The sequence below is a fragment of the Salmo trutta genome, unplaced genomic scaffold, assembly GCF_901001165.1.
Source record: "Salmo trutta unplaced genomic scaffold, fSalTru1.1, whole genome shotgun sequence".
Classification (NCBI taxonomy): Eukaryota; Metazoa; Chordata; class Actinopteri; order Salmoniformes; family Salmonidae; genus Salmo; species Salmo trutta.
Window position 1 is genome coordinate 19,326 of NW_021822169.1, and position 17,134 is coordinate 36,459.

Consider the following 17,134-nt stretch of genomic DNA (forward strand, 5'->3'; position numbering starts at 1 on the left):
AATAATGCAGTAGTATAACAGGAGGCTGCTGGCTGGCTCACTGCCCAGCCTGAGGCCCAATGGCACCCTATTCCCTATATAGGGAGGAAGGTAGCCTAGTGGTTAGAGCGTTGGGCCAGTAACCAGCAGGTAGCCTAGTGGTTGGAGCGTTGGGCCAGTAACCAGCAGGTAGCCTAGTGGTTAGAGCGTTGGGCCAGTAACCAGCAGGTAGCCTAGTGGTTAGAGCGTTGGGCCAGTAACCAGCAGGTAGCCTAGTGGTTAGAGCGTTGGGCCAGTAACCAGCAGGTAGCCTAGTGGTTAGAGCGTTGGGCCAGTAACCAGCAGGTAGCCTAGTGGTTGGAGCGTTGGGCCAGTAACCAGCAGGTAGCCTAGTGGTTGGAGCGTTGGGCCAGTAACCAGCAGGTAGCCTAGTGGTTGGAGCGTTGGGCCAGTAACCAGCAGGTAGCCTAGTGGTTAGAGCGTTGGGCCAGTTACCAGCAGGTAGCCTAGTGGTTAGAGCGTTGGGCCAGTAACCAGCAGGTAGCCTAGTGGTTGGAGCGTTGGGCCAGTAACCAGCAGGTAGCCTAGTGGTTAGAGCGTTAGGCCAGTAACCAGCAGGTAGTCTAGTGGTTGGAGCGTTGGGCCAGTAACCAGCAGGTAGCCTAGTGGTTAGAGCGTTGGGCCAGTAACCTATAACAACACCTATCATACTACTATGGCTGACCCTGTACCACAACACATTACAGTTGGGGAACTCTCTGCAGAACGGAAACGGTTCTCTGATCTCCACCAAGACTGCTCCCTCACGCCCCCAGAAAATGGTCACTATCTCGGAGGTCCCTGTCGCAGCTCAGCCCTGGGCCACGGCCAATCAGAGCGGTGTGAACCAGGAAGTAAATGAGGAGGGTGGGAATCAGACCCAGCCTTCCATCCTGAAGACCAGAGGGGGTCCTGGACCTGCCACCTGCCCCAAACCCAGTCGGAAGGGACCCTTACCCCCTTCTCTCCTGCCCAGCCTCCCTGTCTCAGTCAGACAGAACGGATCTGCCCAGGTGAGCTCAACAGTCTTTACCTTCAGAAACACATCAGATGTCACTGGGATGTCATAATTGGGGCCAGAGTTTTACCCAATGATATGTACAAACCCTGGCTGGCTGACTAGGGTGCTTGTATTGAATCCATTGAGCAGCCATCTTGGCACTCCACAATTCAAGGACATTGAACCTGCCCTAGTGGGGGGGGTTGAACCTGCCCTAGTGGGGGGGTTGAACCTGCCCTAGTGGGGGGGGTTGAACCTGCCCTAGTGGGGGGGTTGAACCTGCCCTAGTGGGGGGGGGTTGAACCTGCCCTAGTGGGGGGGTTGAACCTGCCCTAGTGGGGGGTTGAACCTGCCCTAGTGGGGGGGTTGAACCTGCCCTAGTGGGGGGGTTGAACCTGCCCTAGTGGGGGGGGTTGAACCTGCCCTAGTGGGGGGGGTTGAACCTGCCCTAGTGGGGGGGGTTGAACCTGCCCTAGTGGGGGGGGTGAACCTGCCCTGGTGGGGGGGGTGAACCTGCCCTAGTGGGGGGGTTGAACCTGCCCTAGTGGGGGGGTTGAACCTGCCCTAGTGGGGGGGTTGAACCTGCCCTAGTGGGGGGTTGAACCTGCCCTAGTGGGGGGGTTGAACCTGCCCTAGTGGGGGGGGGGGGGTTGAACCTGCCCTAGTGGGGGGGGGGGGGTTGAACCTGCCCTAGGGGGGGGGGGGGGGTTGAACCTGCCCTAGTGGGGGGGGGGGGGTTGAACCTGCCCTAGTGGGGGGGGGGGTTGAACCTGCCCTAGTGGGGGGGGGGTTGAACCTGCCCTAGTGGGGGGGGGGGTTGAACCTGCCCTAGTGGGGGGGGGGTTGAACCTGCCCTAGTGGGGGGGGGGTTGAACCTGCCCTAGTGGGGGGGGGGGTTGAACCTGCCCTAGTGGGGGGGGGGGTTGAACCTGACCTAGTGGGGGGGGGGGTTGAACCTGCCCTAGTGGGGGGGGGGGGTTGAACCTGCCCTAGTGGGGGGGGGGGGTTGAACCTGCCCTAGTGGGGGGGGGGGGTTGAACCTGCCCTAGGGGGGGGGGGGGGTGAACCTGACCTAGTGGGGGGGGGTTGAACCTGACCTAGTGGGGGGGGGGTTGAACCTGACCTAGTGGGGGGGGGGCAGGGGTGAACCTGACCTAGTGAGGGGCGGGGCAGGGGTGAACCTGCCCTAGTGAGGACGGGGGGGCAGGGTGAACCTGTCCTGCATCCTGCTGCTGCGTGTCAGAGGGTCTGTGGTTTCCGTGGGACATTGAATCGCCAGGTGTCACCTTCACCCTGTGTGTGTGTGTGTGTGTGTGTGTGTGTCTCTCGCCCTCAGGTACGTCACAGTGACAGAGTGAGTCTTACCTTGAAGCTTAACAGTCGACCACACTTTGGTTTCAACACTCACTGGGACTCGACAGGAGCGCGAGTCGGAGGCATCCAGCCAGGTGAGAGTTGACTCACGGATGGATGGGGACACGTATTTCCTGTGTACTGTTTTTGTTTTGTTTTTGCCATTGGTTGTAATCAAATAAGAATTTACCGAAGTAGGTAAGACGCCTACAGAAATGTACCAACAACAGTAAGTAATGGATGACTAGAAGTTTGAACAAACAGCTGAATTTTTATCTGGGATATGTTTGTCTGAAGGTGTCTTGGTGCTGGAAACGTTTTGAATTGACCACGTCTGGGGTCATTAGTAATGACATACTGGTTTTTCCGCCGATGTTCGTTAGCTACAGTACAGGGAGGTGTTCATGAATGTTTAAACAGAGCTGTGAGAGAGAGAGAGAGAGGTGTGACTTACCCTGCAACAGAGACCTATAGTCAGAACCACTCTGGAGATCTGTAGTCAGGACATCGACAGCCTGAAACTGTTCCCCTGGGGCGGTCAGGTGTGACTGGAAATACGATCTCCTGCTGTCCTGTAGCTCCTCTCTCCGTCTCTCTGTGTAGTCCTACATTGGTCTAGACATAGTGAAAGCCCCTCCCTCCAGGTAGTCCTACATTGGTCTAGACATAGTGAAAGCCCCTCCCTCCAGGTAGTCCTACATTGGTCTAGACATAGTGAAAGCCCCTCCCTCCAGGTAGTCCTACATTGGTCTAGACATAGTGAAAGCCCCTCCCTCCAGGTAGTCCTACATTGGTCTAGACATAGTGAAAGCCCCTCCCTCCAGGTAGTCCTACATTGGTCTAGACATAGTGAAAGCCCCTCCCTCCAGGTAGTCCTACATTGGTCTAGACATAGTGAAAGCCCCTCCCTCCAGGTAGTCCTACATTGGTCTAGACATAGTGAAAGCCCCTCCCTCCAGGTAGTCCTACATTGGTCTAGACATAGTGAAAGCCCCTCCCTCCAGGTAGTCCTACATTGGTCTAGACATAGTGAAAGCCCCTCCCTCCAGGTAGTCCTACATTGGTCTAGACATAGTGAAAGCCCCTCCCTCCCTCCAGGTAGTCATACATTGGTCTAGACATAGTGAAAGCCCCTCCCTCCCTCCAGGTAGTCCTACATTGGTCTAGACATAGTGAAAGCCCCTCCTCTCCCTCCAGGTAGTCCTACATTGGTCTAGACATAGTGAAAGCCCCTCCTCTCCCTCCAGGTAGTCCTACATTGGTCTAGACATAGTGAAAGCCTCTCCTCTCCCTCCAGGTGGTCCTACATTGGTCTAGACATAGTGAAAGCCCCTCCCTCCAGGTAGTCCTACATTGGTCTAGACATAGTGAAAGCCTCTCCTCTCCCTCCAGGTAGTCCTACATTGGTCTAGACATAGTGAAAGCCCCTCCCTCCAGGTAGTCCTACATTGGTCTAGACATAGTGAAAGCCCCTCCCTCCAGGTAGTCCTACATTGGTCTAGACATAGTGAAAGCCTCTCCTCTCCCTCCAGGTAGTCCTACATTGGTCTAGACATAGTGAAAGCCTCTCGTCTCCCTCCAGGTAGTCCTGCAGACTTGTGCCAGCTGCGTGCAGGTGATGAGATCGTGTCTGTTGGTGGGCACAGGGTGGCAGAGATGAGCCACGGCCAGTGGAAGGGCACGATGACCTCTGCCCTGCAGAAGGGCAGTCTCACCATGGACGTACAGCGCCATGGTGACAACGGTGAGGGAAAGAGACTCCACCCCTCCACCTGACCTGCTGGGAGCTCTGTTTGTCCCTCACCACTTGCCTTCCTGTAGTGTCCCACTGTTTGTCCCTCCCTGTAGTGTCCCTCTGTGTTTGTCCCTCACCACTTGCCTCCCTGTAGTGTCCCTGTCTGGTCTTTGTCCCTCACCACTTGCCTTCCTGTAGTGTCCCACTGTTTGTCCCTCACCACTTGCCTTCCTGTAGTGTCCCTGTCTGGTCTTTGTCCCTCACCACTTGCCTTCCTGTAGTGTCCCACTGTTTGTCCCTCACCACTTGCCTTCCTGTAGTGTCCCTCTCTGTTTGTCCCTCACCACTTGCCTTCCTGTAGTGTCCCTCTCTGTTTGTCCCTCACCACTTGCCTTCCTGTAGTGTCCCTCTCTGTTTGTCCCTCACCACTTGCCTTCCTGTAGTGTCTCCCTCTCTGTTTGTCCCTCACCACTTGCCTTCCTGTAGTGTCCCTGTCTGGTCTATCCCTCACCACTTGCCTTCCTGTAGTGTCCCTCTCTGTTTGTCCCTCACCACTTGCCTTCCTGTAGTGTCCCACTGTTTGTCCCTCACCACTTGCCTTCCTGTAGTGTCCCTCTCTGTTTGTCCCTCACCACTTGCCTTCCTGTAGTGTCCCTCTCTGTTTGTCCCTCACCACTTGCCTTCCTGTAGTGTCCCTCTCTGTTTGTCCCTCACCACTTGCCTTCCTGTAGTGTCCCTCTCTGTTTGTCCCTCACCACTTGCCTCCCTGTAGTGTCCCTCTGTTTGTCCCTCACCACTTGCCTCCCTGTAGTGTCCCTCTCTGTTTGTCCCTCACCACGTGTCTAAATTGATGGGTGATGTGAAAGAGGCTATAACCACGTCTAGCTAAGTGAATATCTCCCTGAGGAGAGGGAAGGGAAGTACTGGTTGTTAAATGGGATTCCATGTTTCTGTTTGTTTCCATCTGTTTTTGTTTAGAAACACTCTTCATCAAAGCAATATGTTGGTTCGGTTCTACGGCAACAAAACTGGGAAAGGTTTCTGTCACTCTTTCTGTTCTATACACACGTTTATCAACCTTACAAGTATAGACTGTTTGTCCATCATAGAGCACCGTAGAGAACCCTGACTGGCTGTTTGTCCATCATAGGGCTCTGTAGAGAACCCTGACTGGCTGTTTGTCCATCATAGGGCACCGTAGAGAACCCTGACTGGCTGTTTGTCCATCATAGGGCTCCGTAGAGAACCCTGACTGACTGTTTGTCCATCATAGGGCTCCGTAGAGGACCCTGACTGGCTGTTTGTCCATCATAGGGCACCGTAGAGAACCCTGACTGGCTGTTTGTCCATCATAGGGCTCCGTAGAGAACCCTGACTGGCTGTTTGTCCATCATAGGGCTCCGTAGAGAACCCTGACTGGCTGTTTGTCCATCATAGGGCTCCGTAGAGAACCCTGACTGGCTGTTTGTCCATCATAGGGCTCCGAAGAGAACCCTGACTGGCTGTTTGTCCATCATAGGGCCCTGACTGGCTGTTTGTCCATCATAGGGCTCTGTAGAGAACCCTGACTGGCTGTTTGTCCATCATAGGGCCCTGACTGGCTGTTTGTCCATCATAGGGCTCCGTAGAGAACCCTGACTGGCTGTTTGTCCATCATAGGGCTCCGTAGAGAACCCTGACTGGCTGTTTGTCCATCATAGGGCACCGTAGAGAACCCTGACTGGCTGTTTGTCCATCATAGGGCACCGTAGAGAACCCTGACTGGCTGTTTGTCCATCATAGGGCTCCGTAGAGAACCCTGACTGGCTGTTTGTCCATCATAGGGCTCCGTAGAGAACCCTGACTGGCTGTTTGTCCATCATAGGGCTCCGTAGAGAACCCTGACTGTTTGTCCATCATAGGGCACCGTAGAGAACCCTGACTGGCTGTTTGTCCATCATAGGGCTCCGTAGAGAACCCTGACTGGCTGTTTGTCCATCATAGGGCTCCGTAGAGAACCCTGACTGGCTGTTTGTCCATCATAGGGCTCTGTAGAGAACCCTGACTGGCTGTTTGTCCATCATAGGGCACCGTAGAGAACCCTGACTGGCTGTTTGTCCATCATAGGGCACCGTAGAGAACCCTTACTGGCTGTTTGTCCATCATAGGGCTCCGTAGAGAACCCTGACTGGCTGTTTGTCCATCATAGGGCTCCGTAGAGGACCCTGACTGTGTTAATGTGTTTGGTTTGTAATGTTTCTACATGTTGATCTGTCTTGGTAGAGGTTTTACTACATGTCAAAGCTTGTGATGTTGGTTGGGTTGTAGTGGTACATGACTGGGAAGATGACGGGGTGCTTTTCTCTCTGTTCAGTCCTCCCTGTTCCACACTGCATTTAGGTTTTAATGTTTATTCACAGTAAAAGTATTGACTTTCTATTGATCAGCTGTTAGGCTACTGATTTGCTAATTGAACTCCCGGCCTACTGATCGAGGATCAATAATTAGCGTACTGATTTTGTGAATCCATGTTTGTAAACCTTTGTGGACCGGGCCTGTGTTGTGACGAACTGGGGTCAGAATGCCTCGTGGACCGGGCCTGTGTTGACGGACTGGGGTCAGAATGCCTCGTGGACCGGGCCTGTGTTGTGACGGACTGGGGTCAGAATGCCTTGTGGACCGGGCCTGTGTTGTGACGGACTGGGGTCAGAATGCCTCGTGGACCGGGCCTGTGTTGTGACGGCCTGGGGTCAGAATGCCTCGTGGACCGGGCCTGTGTTGTGACGGACTGGGGTCAGAATGCCTTGTGGACCGGGCCTGTGTTGTGACGGACTGGGGTCAGAATGCCTTGTGGACCGGGCCTGTGTTGTGACGGCCTGGGGTCAGAATGCCTTGTGGACCGGGCCTGTGTTGTGACGGCCTGGGGTCAGAGGCCTCGTGGACCGGGCCTGTACCACCCATGAGATCATCCATCTGACCAGTTGTGTTCTGACACTTACAGGTCCAACTGATACCAGCAGAGAGACAACGATGGTGAAACTGGCCCAGCTCAACGGACAAGAGGTCAATGTGTGTCACTTTTTTATTTTTATTTTATACGATCAGTATCGACATCTCTAACGCATTTACTGAAATGATTTGAGTGATGAAGGAAACGGGTTACAAACAAATCTGAAAAAATGTAAATCTCTTTTCCTATCTTTCCCCCCTCTCTCCTAGGGGGTGACCTCTAAAAGCACAAAGGGGGGTTTTCAGGACGAGCCTCTGACTATCAGAAGGACAGGTAATGAATGAGCTGACTGGGACAGGTAATGAATGAGCTGACTGGGACAGGTAATGAATGAGCTGACTGGGACAGGTAATGAATGAGCTGACTGGGACAGGTAATAAATGAGCTGACTGGGACAGGTAATGAATGAGCTGACTAGGACAGGTAATGAATGAACTGACTAGGACAGGTAGTGAATGAGCTGACTAGGACAGGTAGTGAATGAGCTGACTAGGACAGGTAGTGAATGAGCTGACTAGGACAGGTAGTGAATGAGCTGACTAGGACAGGTAGTGAATGAGCTGACTAGGACAGGTAGTGAATGAGCTGACTAGGACAGGTAGTGAATGAGCTGACTAGGACAGGTAGTGAATGAGCTGACTAGGACAGGTAGTGAATGAGCTGACTAGGACAGGTAGTGAATGAGCTGACTAGGACAGGTAGTGAATGAGCTGACTAGGACAGGTAGTGAATGAGCTGACTAGGACAGGTAGTGAATGAGCTGACTAGGACAGGTAGTGAATGAGCTGACTAGGACAGGTAGTGAATGAGCTGACTAGGACAGGTAGTGAATGAGCTGACTAGGACAGGTAGTGAATGAGCTGACTAGGACAGGTAGTGAATGAGCTGACTAGGACAGGTAGTGAATGAGCTGACTAGGACAGGTAGTGAATGAGCTGACTAGGACAGGTAATGAATGAGCTGACTAGGACAGGTAGTGAATGAGCTGACTAGGACAGGTAATGAATGAATGGACTGACTAGGACAGGTACAGTGCCTTCAGGAAGTAATCACACCCCTTGACTTTTCCCCAAATGTTGTTAGTCTGAATTTAAAAATTTTATAAAATGGAGGTTTTATGTCAGTGTAATTATGTTTTTTTCTTTTTCAAATTAATTTAAAAAAAAAGGAAATGCTGAAGTGACTCTGGTCAATAACTGTTCAGTCCCTTGATGGCCGAAATAAGTTCAGGAGAACAAATGTATTCTCACACGGTGTGCGATTTATAGTGTTTTTAACATTTATTATTTGAATGAAAACCTCCTCTCTGTAACCAGCTCATACAATTATCTCTAAGGTTCCTCAGTCCAGCAGTGAATTTCAAACACGGATTCAACCACAAAGACCAGGGAGGTTTTCCAATGCCTCGCAAAGAAGGGCACCTATTGGTAGATGGGTAAATAAAAAATTTTAAAAAGCAGACATTGAATATCCCTTTGAGCATGGTAAAGTTATTAATTACACTTTGGATGGTGTATCAATACACCCAGTCACTACAAAGATACAGGTGTCCTTAACTCAGTTGCCGGAGAGGAAGGAAACTGCTCAGGGATTTCACCATGAGGCCAATGGTGACTTTAAAACAGAGTTTAATGGCTGTGATGGGAGACAACTGAGGATGGATCAACAACATTGTAGTTACTCCACCTAATTGACAGAATGAAAAGAAGGAAGCCTGTACAGAATAACAAATATTCCAAAAATATGCAACAAAAAAAGTGACCAAAAATAATCAACTTTTTGTCTTGAATACAAAGTGTTTATATTTGGGACAAATCCAACACATCACTGACTACCGCTCTCCATATGTCCAAGCATAGTGGTGGCTGGTTCAGTCTGCTTTCACCAGACACTGGGAGAGGAATTCACCTTTCAGCAGGACAATAAACCTAAAACACAAGGCCAAATATACACTGGGAGAAGAGTTCCCCTTTCATCAGGACAATAACCTAAAACACAAGGCCAAATATACACTGGGGTTACTTACCAAGAAGACAGTGAATGTTCCTGAGTGGTCGAGTTACCGTTGACCCGAAATCTACTTCAAAATCTATCGCAAGACTTGAAAATTATTGTCTAGCAATGATAAACAACCAACTTGACAGAGCTTGAAGATGTATTTTTTTTTATTTTTATTATGTGCAGATATTGTTAAAATCCAGGTGTGCAAATCTCTTAAACTTACCCAGAAAGACTCACAGCTGTAATCACTGCCGAAGGTGCTTCTACATGTATTGCCCCAGAGGTGTGAATGCTTACGTATGTGACATTTCTGCATTATATTTTCAATGCATTTGCAAACATATAAAAAAATATACTTTATTATGGGGTATTGTTTGAGATATCTATTTAATACATTTTAAATTCAGGCTTTAACACAACAAAATGTGAAATAAGTCAAGGGGTATAAATACTTTCTGAAGGCGATGTATCGTTTGAAATGACTGAAGGTTTTACAGGTTCCTGGGTGTTACTTTTAGGAAACTCTGTTACACTCTAACTTCCTCTTCTCTTTCACACTTCCTGTTTCCTCTCCTGTGTAGAACATGATCTGATTGTTCTGAAAACCCAGAAAAGGAGAGCAGAGTTTTTTAATCAGAAAGGTAACAGTTAATGTCTGTCGCCAGGCTTTGTCGTTGTTGGCTGGTGTTTGGGGCTTGTGTTGGTTTATATTAAATTAGTCATTAAGACGTTTTTGCTTTGTAGCTGAAATAGCTCAACACTGGCGACGCTTGTTTGGCCTCGATTCTGCTGCATATATATATATATATATATACACACACACACACACACACACACACACACACACACACACACACACACACACACACACACACATACAAAAGCTTATCTGTATTCCCAGTCATGTGAAATCCATCGATTTGGGCCTAATGAATTTGATTTCCTTATGAACTCAGCACATACATACGCAACGATTTTACTGAGTTCATTTAAGGAAATCAAATTCATTAGGCCCTAATTGATGGATTTCACATGACTGGGAATACAGAGATGCTTTTGTTGGTAACAGATACCTTATCTGGGGCGGGAGGCGGGACCTCTCCTGGTTACCCGCTCTGGGGCGGGAGGCGGGGACCCTCTCCCGGTTACCCGCTCTGGGGCGGGACCCTCTCCCGGTTACCCGCTCTGGGGCGGGACCTCTCCCGGTTACCCGCTCTGGGGCGGGACCCTCTCCCGGTTACCCGCTCTGGGGCGGGACCCTCTCCCGGTTACCCGCTCTGGGGCGGGGACCCTCTCCCGGTTACCCGCTCTGGGGCGGGGACCCTCTCCCGGTTACCCGCTCTGGGGCGGGGACCCTCTCCCGGTTACCCGCTCTGGGGCGGGGACCCTCTCCCGGTTACCCGCTCTGGGGCGGGGACCCTCTCCCGGTTACCCGCTCTGGGGCGGGGACCCTCTCCCGGTTACCCGCTCCGGGGCAGGGGGCGGGACCCTCTCCCGGTTACCCGCTCCGGGGCAGGGGGCGGGACCCTCTCCCGGTTACCCGCTCCGGGGCAGGGGGCGGGACCCTCTCCCGGTTACCCGCTCCGGGGCAGGGGGCGGGACCCTCTCCCGGTTACCCGCTCCGGGGCAGGGGGCGGGGACCCTCTCCCGGTTACCCGCTCTGGGGCGGGACCCTCTCCCGGTTACCAGCTCTGGGGCGGGGACCCTCTCCCGGTTACCCGCTCTGGGGCGGGGACCCTCTCCCGGTTACCCGCTCTGGGGCGGGGACCCTCTCCCGGTTACCCGCTCTGGGGCGGGGACCCTCTCCCGGTTACCCGCTCTGGGGCGGGGGCCCTCTCCCGGTTACCCGCTCTGGGGCGGGGGCCCTCTCCCGGTTACCCGCTCTGGGGCGGGGGCCCTCTCCCGGTTACCCGCTCTGGGGCGGGGGCCCTCTCCCGGTTACCCGCTCTGGGGCGGGGGCCCTCTCCCGGTTACCCGCTCTGGGGCGGGGGCCCTCTCCCGGTTACCCGCTCTGGGGCGGGGACCCTCTCCCGGTTACCCGCTCTGGGGCGGGGACCCTCTCCTGGTTACCCGCTCTGGGGGCGGGGACCCTCTCCCGGTTACCCGCTCCGGGGCAGGGGGGGGGACCCTCTCCTGGTTACCCGCTCTGTCATAACTCAGCTCTTCCCCCTCAGCCTCACCAGGAGTCAGCTCTATGGTCTACCTCTGTGGTGAGTGTGTGTGTGTGTGTGTGTGTGTGTGTGTGTGTGTGTGTGTGCAGTGCTCTGACGTTGAAGCTACAACACTCCAGTATCTGGACCGTCTCTCCCAGGCAGCTCTGTGATTGGTTGATTACTACCTAGTCAGTGTGTGTGAATGTCAGCTGATTGGAGCTGTGGTATGAGATCAGAGGCTGGCTCTTCTGTTTGATTTGCAGTGCTCTTTGCTTCATTCAGAAGGCTCTATTTGGGCGTTTGATTTGCAGTGCTCTTTGCTTCATTCAGAAGGCTCTATTTGGGCGTTTGATTTGCAGTGCTCTTTGCTTCATTCAGAAGGCTCTATTTGGGCGTTTGATTTGCAGTGCTCTTTGCTTCATTCAGAAGGTTCTTTTGGGCGTTTGATTTGCAGTGCTCTTTGCTTCATTCAGAAGGCTCTATTTGGGCGTTTGATTTGCAGTGCTCTTTGCTTCATTCAGAAGGCTCTATTTGGGCGTTTGATTTGCAGTGCTCTTTGCTTCATTCAGAAGGCTCTTTTGGGCGTTTGATTTGCAGTGCTCTTTGCTTCATTCAGAAGGCTCTATTTGGGCGTTTGATTTGCAGTGCTCTTTGCTTCATTCAGAAGGTTCTTTTGGGCGTTTGATTTGCAGTGCTCTTTGCTTCATTCAGAAGGCTCTATTTGGGCGTTTGATTTGCAGTGCTCTTTGCTTCATTCAGAAGGCTCTTTTGGGCGTTTGATTTGCAGTGCTCTTTGCTTCATTCAGAAGGCTCTTTTGGGCGTTTGATTTGCAGTGCTCTTTGCTTCATTCAGAAGGCTCTATTTGGGCGTTTGATTTGCAGTGCTCTTTGCTTCATTCATAAATAGAATGATGATAAATGTGGTGAGATAAGTGAGCCCAATTTTTGGAAAATGTATTCTCACATTGGCTGACTTAACACGCACGCTCTCTCCCCCCTCTCCCCCTCTCTCCCCCTCCCCCTCTCCTCTCTACCCTCCCGCTCTCTCTCTGTTAGGAGGATCGGCGTCGGCAATATCTGATGTAAGTCATAGGAACAAGATGGGGGAACAGTGGCTCTTAAGGGTGTGGGTGTGGTAATATTCTGGGGGGGTGAATGGTAATATTCTGGGGGGGTGAATGGTAATATTCTGGGGGGGGGGTGGGTGGGGGGGTAATATTCTGGGTGGAGGGGTGGTAATATTCTGGGTGTGTGAGTGGTAATATTCTGGGTCGTCCTCCAGCTCCAGGTACCGTCCCTCAGCACCTCCCCCTCCAGTTGGTCCTGGGACCCCGAGGAAGAGAGGAGGCGGCAGGAGAAGTGGCAGGAGGAGCAGGAGCGCCTCCTACAGGTCTGTAAGACTGACTCGCTCTCACCTCCTGCAGGTCAGGAGGACTGACTCGCTCTCACCTCCTCCTGCAGGTCAGGAGGACTGACTCGCTCTCACCTCCTGCAGGTCAGGGGGACTGACTCGCTCTCACCTCCTGCAGGTCAGGAGGACTGACTCGCTCTCACCTCCTGCAGGTCAGGGGGACTGACTCGCTCTCACCTCCTCCTGCAGGTCAGGGGGACTGACTCGCTCTCACCTCCTCCTGCAGGTCAGGGGGACTGACTCGCTCTCACCACCTCCTGCAGGTCAGGGGGACTGACTCGCTCTCACCACCTCCTGCAGGTCAGGGGGACTGACTCGCTCTCACCTCCTCCTGCAGGTCAGGGGGACTGACTCGCTCTCACCTCCTCCTGCAGGTCAGGGGGACTGACTCGCTCTCACCTCCTCCTGCAGGCCAGGGGGACTGACTCGCTCTCACCTCCTCCTGCAGGCCAGGGGGACTGACTGGCCCTCACCTCCTCCTGCAGGTCAGGGGGACTGACTCGCTCTCACCTCCTCCTGCAGGCCAGGGGGACTGAGTAAATATCACTGATCTTCCACTTCAGTGATTCAGCGTGGAACTGCTTTCATTGGAGCCGTTTGTCCCCCGTGTCTGTTTATGATTAAAAGCGTCAATTCTGGGCTAAACTTACCCCGTAGTCTGAGAGAATGCTGATTGGACAGCTTGTCTTGTGTGATGTTGTACAGGAGAAATACCGTGAGGACCAGGAGAGGATGGATGCCGAGTGGCAGCAGGCCCAGAAGGAGGCAGGGGTGGAGGGATACAGACAGGCTGAGGTGACCCCTGATCCTCTACCGTCCAGAGGCATCGTGGGAAATGTAGTCCCTTGTGTCAAATCATCCGCACCGAACACGGAGAGCTCAGGAGAGATGACCAATGGGATCGCTAGCCTTGCCAGTCCTCAGCCGGTCTTGAGCCAGCCCATGCCCCCTGTTGCCCATGTGGCATCCAATCAAAAGAAGGAAGTTGTTTTTGACGGGAGAAGGGAGGAGCCTCATCCTCAAGAAGGGAGGAGCCAGGAAGAGGAGACTGATGGACTGGCAGAAGGAGATGTTTGGTGAGGAAGACCATATCATTGTTGTTTAGTTCTAGTGGTGATGTTTAAAGGCATCACTCTGCCCAGTGGCACTACGGCCCTGTTCAACAGAATCAAATCCTTGATGCATTGTGGGTTAATTGTGACTGACTTATCTACAAGTAATGATTAGTTTATGATTTCAAGGTGATTTGTGGATCAGTCAGTCAAGACTTGCTGGCTGCTGTCAAACAAGCCCAAATTGTACGTCTGCAAATTGACTCTGTCCATTCTCTCTCTCGCCCTGCCCTCTGTCCTCTCGCCCTGCCCTCTGTCCTCTCGCCCTGCCCTCTGTCCTCTCGCCCTGCCCTCTGTCCTCTCGCCCTGCCCTCTGTCCTCTCGCCCTGCCCTCTGTCCTCTCGCCCTGCCCTCTGTCCTCTCGCCCTGCCCTCTGTCCTCTCGCCCTGTCCTCTGTCCTCTCGCCCTGCCCTCTGTCCTCTCGCCCTGCCCTCTGTCCTCTCGCCCTGCCCTCTGTCCTCTCGCCCTGCCCTCTGTCCTCTCGCCTGCCTCTGTCCTCTCGCCCTGCCCTCTGTCCTCTCGCCCTGCCCTCTGTCCTCTCGCCCTGCCCTCTGTCCTCTCGCCCTGCCCTCTGTCCTCTCGCCCTGTCCTCTCTCGCCCTGTCCTCTCTCGCCCTGCCCTCTCTCGCCCTGCCCTCTCTCGCCCTGCCCTCTCTCGCCCTGCCCTCTCTCGCCCTGCCCTCTCTCGCCCTGCCCTCTCTCGCCCTGCCCTCTCTCGCCCTGCCCTCTCTCGCCCTGCCCTCTCTCGCCCTGTCCTCTCTCGCCCTGCCCCCTGTCCCTCTCTCGCCCTGCCCCCTGTCCTCTCTCGCCCTGCCCCCTGTCCTCTCTCGCCCTGCCCCCTGTCCTCTCTCGCCCTGCCCTCTGTCCTGGCTGCCTCCGCCTCCAGGTCTGGGGACTCCTATGGTTTCACCCAGCTATCTATAGCTGACAGGTCAGTCAGTACTAGAGACTCCTCCTATGGTTTCACCCAGCTAGGGGGCTTGGGAGTGCACCTTTTTGTGATGGTAAACTGTCAATGAATCATGTGGTGATATTTGTATGTCAACCACCTTGATGCCTGTATGACTAGTTGTGCTCAGTGTTTGTGTGTGTGAGTGAGGTCTTGTATAACCTGACAGACTAATGTGTTTGTTGATCAGGATGAAATCCAAGTCCTTCCCGTCGCTGGAGGGTTTCCACAGACAGGAAGTGAAAGGTCAGCCTCTACTGTTGACTAACCCTCTGTTTAATGAGTGGGCTCCCCATTCCGAACCCAGCCTTGATCTCGATGTACTTTTTACACCATGTTGGTCGAATCTAACCGGTCCTCTCGTTTAGCCGAGGCCCAGGGAGACGGGGGGGAGGGCTGGGTAATGACTCTAACCAGTCCTCTCGTTTAGCCGAGGCCCAGGGAGACGGGGGGGAGGGCTGGGTAATGACTCTAACCAGTCCTCTCGTTTAGCCGAGGCCCAGGGAGACGGGGGAGGGCTGGGTAATGACTCTAACCAGTCCTCTCGTTTAGCCGAGGCCCAGGGAGACGGGGGAGGGCTGGGTAATGACTCTAACCAGTCCTCTCGTTTAGCCGAGGCCCAGGGGGGCTGGGTAATGACTCTAACCAGTCCTCTCGTTTAGCCGAGGCCCAGGGGGGCTGGGTAATGACTGTAACCTGTCCTCTCGTTTAGCCGAGGCCCAGGGAGACGGGGGAGGGCTGCTGGGTAATGACTCTCCTCACCTCTTTATATTGTGATAGAGGGGTTTCTTTACACCTATTGGTCGTGTTGGAATAATATTCTTCACTCATTGGACAATGCTCGAATGACTGTCCTTCTTTATTGGTCTTGCTGTAGTAACTACGATCTGATTGGTTATACTGTCTATGTCTCTGGTTGGTTATTAGGCGTTACCGGGGAGGTCGCTAGGAGGAAGCCTCGTCAGAGCATGTCGTTAGTCGAGGCTGAGAGGCAACAGATCCTGGAGGAGATGAGGAAGAGGACGGCTCTGCTGACGGACAACAGCTGGATACGACAACGGTCCACCTCTGACAACAAGCAACCCAATTACCGGCGAGGGCCAATGAGGAGGTAGGAGGGAGGGGGGTCTACCCAATTACCGGCGAGGGCCAATGAGAAGGTAGGAGGGAGGGGGTCTACCCAATTACCGGCGAGGGCCAATGAGGAGGTAGGAGGGAGGGGTCTACCCAATTACCGGCGAGGGCCAATGAGGAGGTAGGAGGGAGGGGGTCAACCCAATTACCGGCGAGGGCCAATGAGGTAGGAGGGGGTTAACCCAATTACCGGCGAGGGCCAATGAGGTAGGAGGGGGTCAACCCAATTACCGGCGATGGGCCAATGAGGTAGGAGGGGGTGTGCCACTTGGAATGTACCTCTCTCTCCGTGACCTGTTATCTGACCTCTCGGCAGGTACGACTCTCTGGACAACCTTCCCTCTTCTTCCTCTCTGCTCTCTAACCCCCAACGCCCCCACTCCTCCCTGGGTTTCTCCGCCCCGTACCGCCCCCCTTCCTCCCGGCACAGCATGGGTGGGGCCCTGAGTGGTTACTCCAACGGGACCCAGAAACACAGCCCTACCAAGCCCCGCCCCTTCAGCACGTCTTCCACCCCACCCAACACCGGAGAGGAACCGGCCACCGGCGAATCACGACCCGTCTCACAGCAGCACGACCGGTAATGGACCAATTAGGACTTGCGCTGTGTTGTATGTTTAAAATGTACAGTGCATTCTGAGAGTATTCAGGTTACATTACAGCCTTATTCTAAATTTGATTTAAATTGTTTCCCCCCTCATCAATCGACACACAATACCCCATAATGACAGACATTTTCTGCACGGGGGGAAGTCAAGGGGGTTTATACTTTCCAAATCCACCATCTTTGCGTTTTCAGTGCTGTAGTCTCCTCATACAGTCTGATCCCAGAGAGGAGAATGAGGGGTGACTTAGCGTTAGGAACAAGGATGGATGGACAGAGAACAGGCTTCATGTATAAACAATAAGCCATCATAATACATTAGACACAAGGGCCTTTTTGGGGGAAAAAATAAAAACCCAATTTCAGTTTTATCTTCCCCGTGAACGTGTAGCTCATCGTCCAGCCATATACCAATGCATTTGTAGGAGGACACCTTTTCAATGGATGTTCCCCCACCAGATCAGTCTGGTCCCTCTGTGATCCCTCCTCTCATCCTGTTTTTCTTACTGTGTTCCCGTTCTCTCCTCTCTCCCCTCTCTCCCTCTCTCTCCTCTCCTCTCTCTCTCTCCTCCTCTCTCTCTCCTCTCTCTCTCTCCTCTCTCTCTCCTCTCTCCCTCTCTGTCTCCTCTCCTCTCTCTCTCCCTCTCTCTCCTCTCTCTCCCCTCTCCTCCCCTCC

The 17,134-nt window shown here is 53.4% G+C and overlaps 1 protein-coding gene across 10 annotated transcripts in view; it reads left to right on the plus strand.

Moving 5' to 3' along the window:
* Nucleotides 1-16,434, plus strand: part of LOC115180800 (LIM domain only protein 7) — a gene marked incomplete at its 3' end in the record, with an annotated part of 33,832 nt that extends 17,398 nt beyond the window's left edge. For 2 of the 10 annotated variants that reach the window (XM_029742942.1, XM_029742945.1), the window contains 13 exon segments: nucleotides 726-1,031; nucleotides 2,355-2,466; nucleotides 3,954-4,115; nucleotides 7,087-7,154; nucleotides 7,305-7,368; nucleotides 9,678-9,737; nucleotides 12,306-12,373; nucleotides 12,532-12,639; nucleotides 13,366-13,736; nucleotides 14,658-14,702; nucleotides 14,911-14,966; nucleotides 15,648-15,831; nucleotides 16,171-16,434. In XM_029742942.1, coding sequence (XP_029598802.1) covers nucleotides 726-1,031; nucleotides 2,355-2,466; nucleotides 3,954-4,115; nucleotides 7,087-7,154; nucleotides 7,305-7,368; nucleotides 9,678-9,737; nucleotides 12,306-12,373; nucleotides 12,532-12,639; nucleotides 13,366-13,736; nucleotides 14,658-14,702; nucleotides 14,911-14,966; nucleotides 15,648-15,831; nucleotides 16,171-16,434 — 1,868 coding nt within the window. 10 annotated transcript variants of the gene reach the window in all.
* Nucleotides 16,435-17,134: the final 700 nt, after the last annotated feature.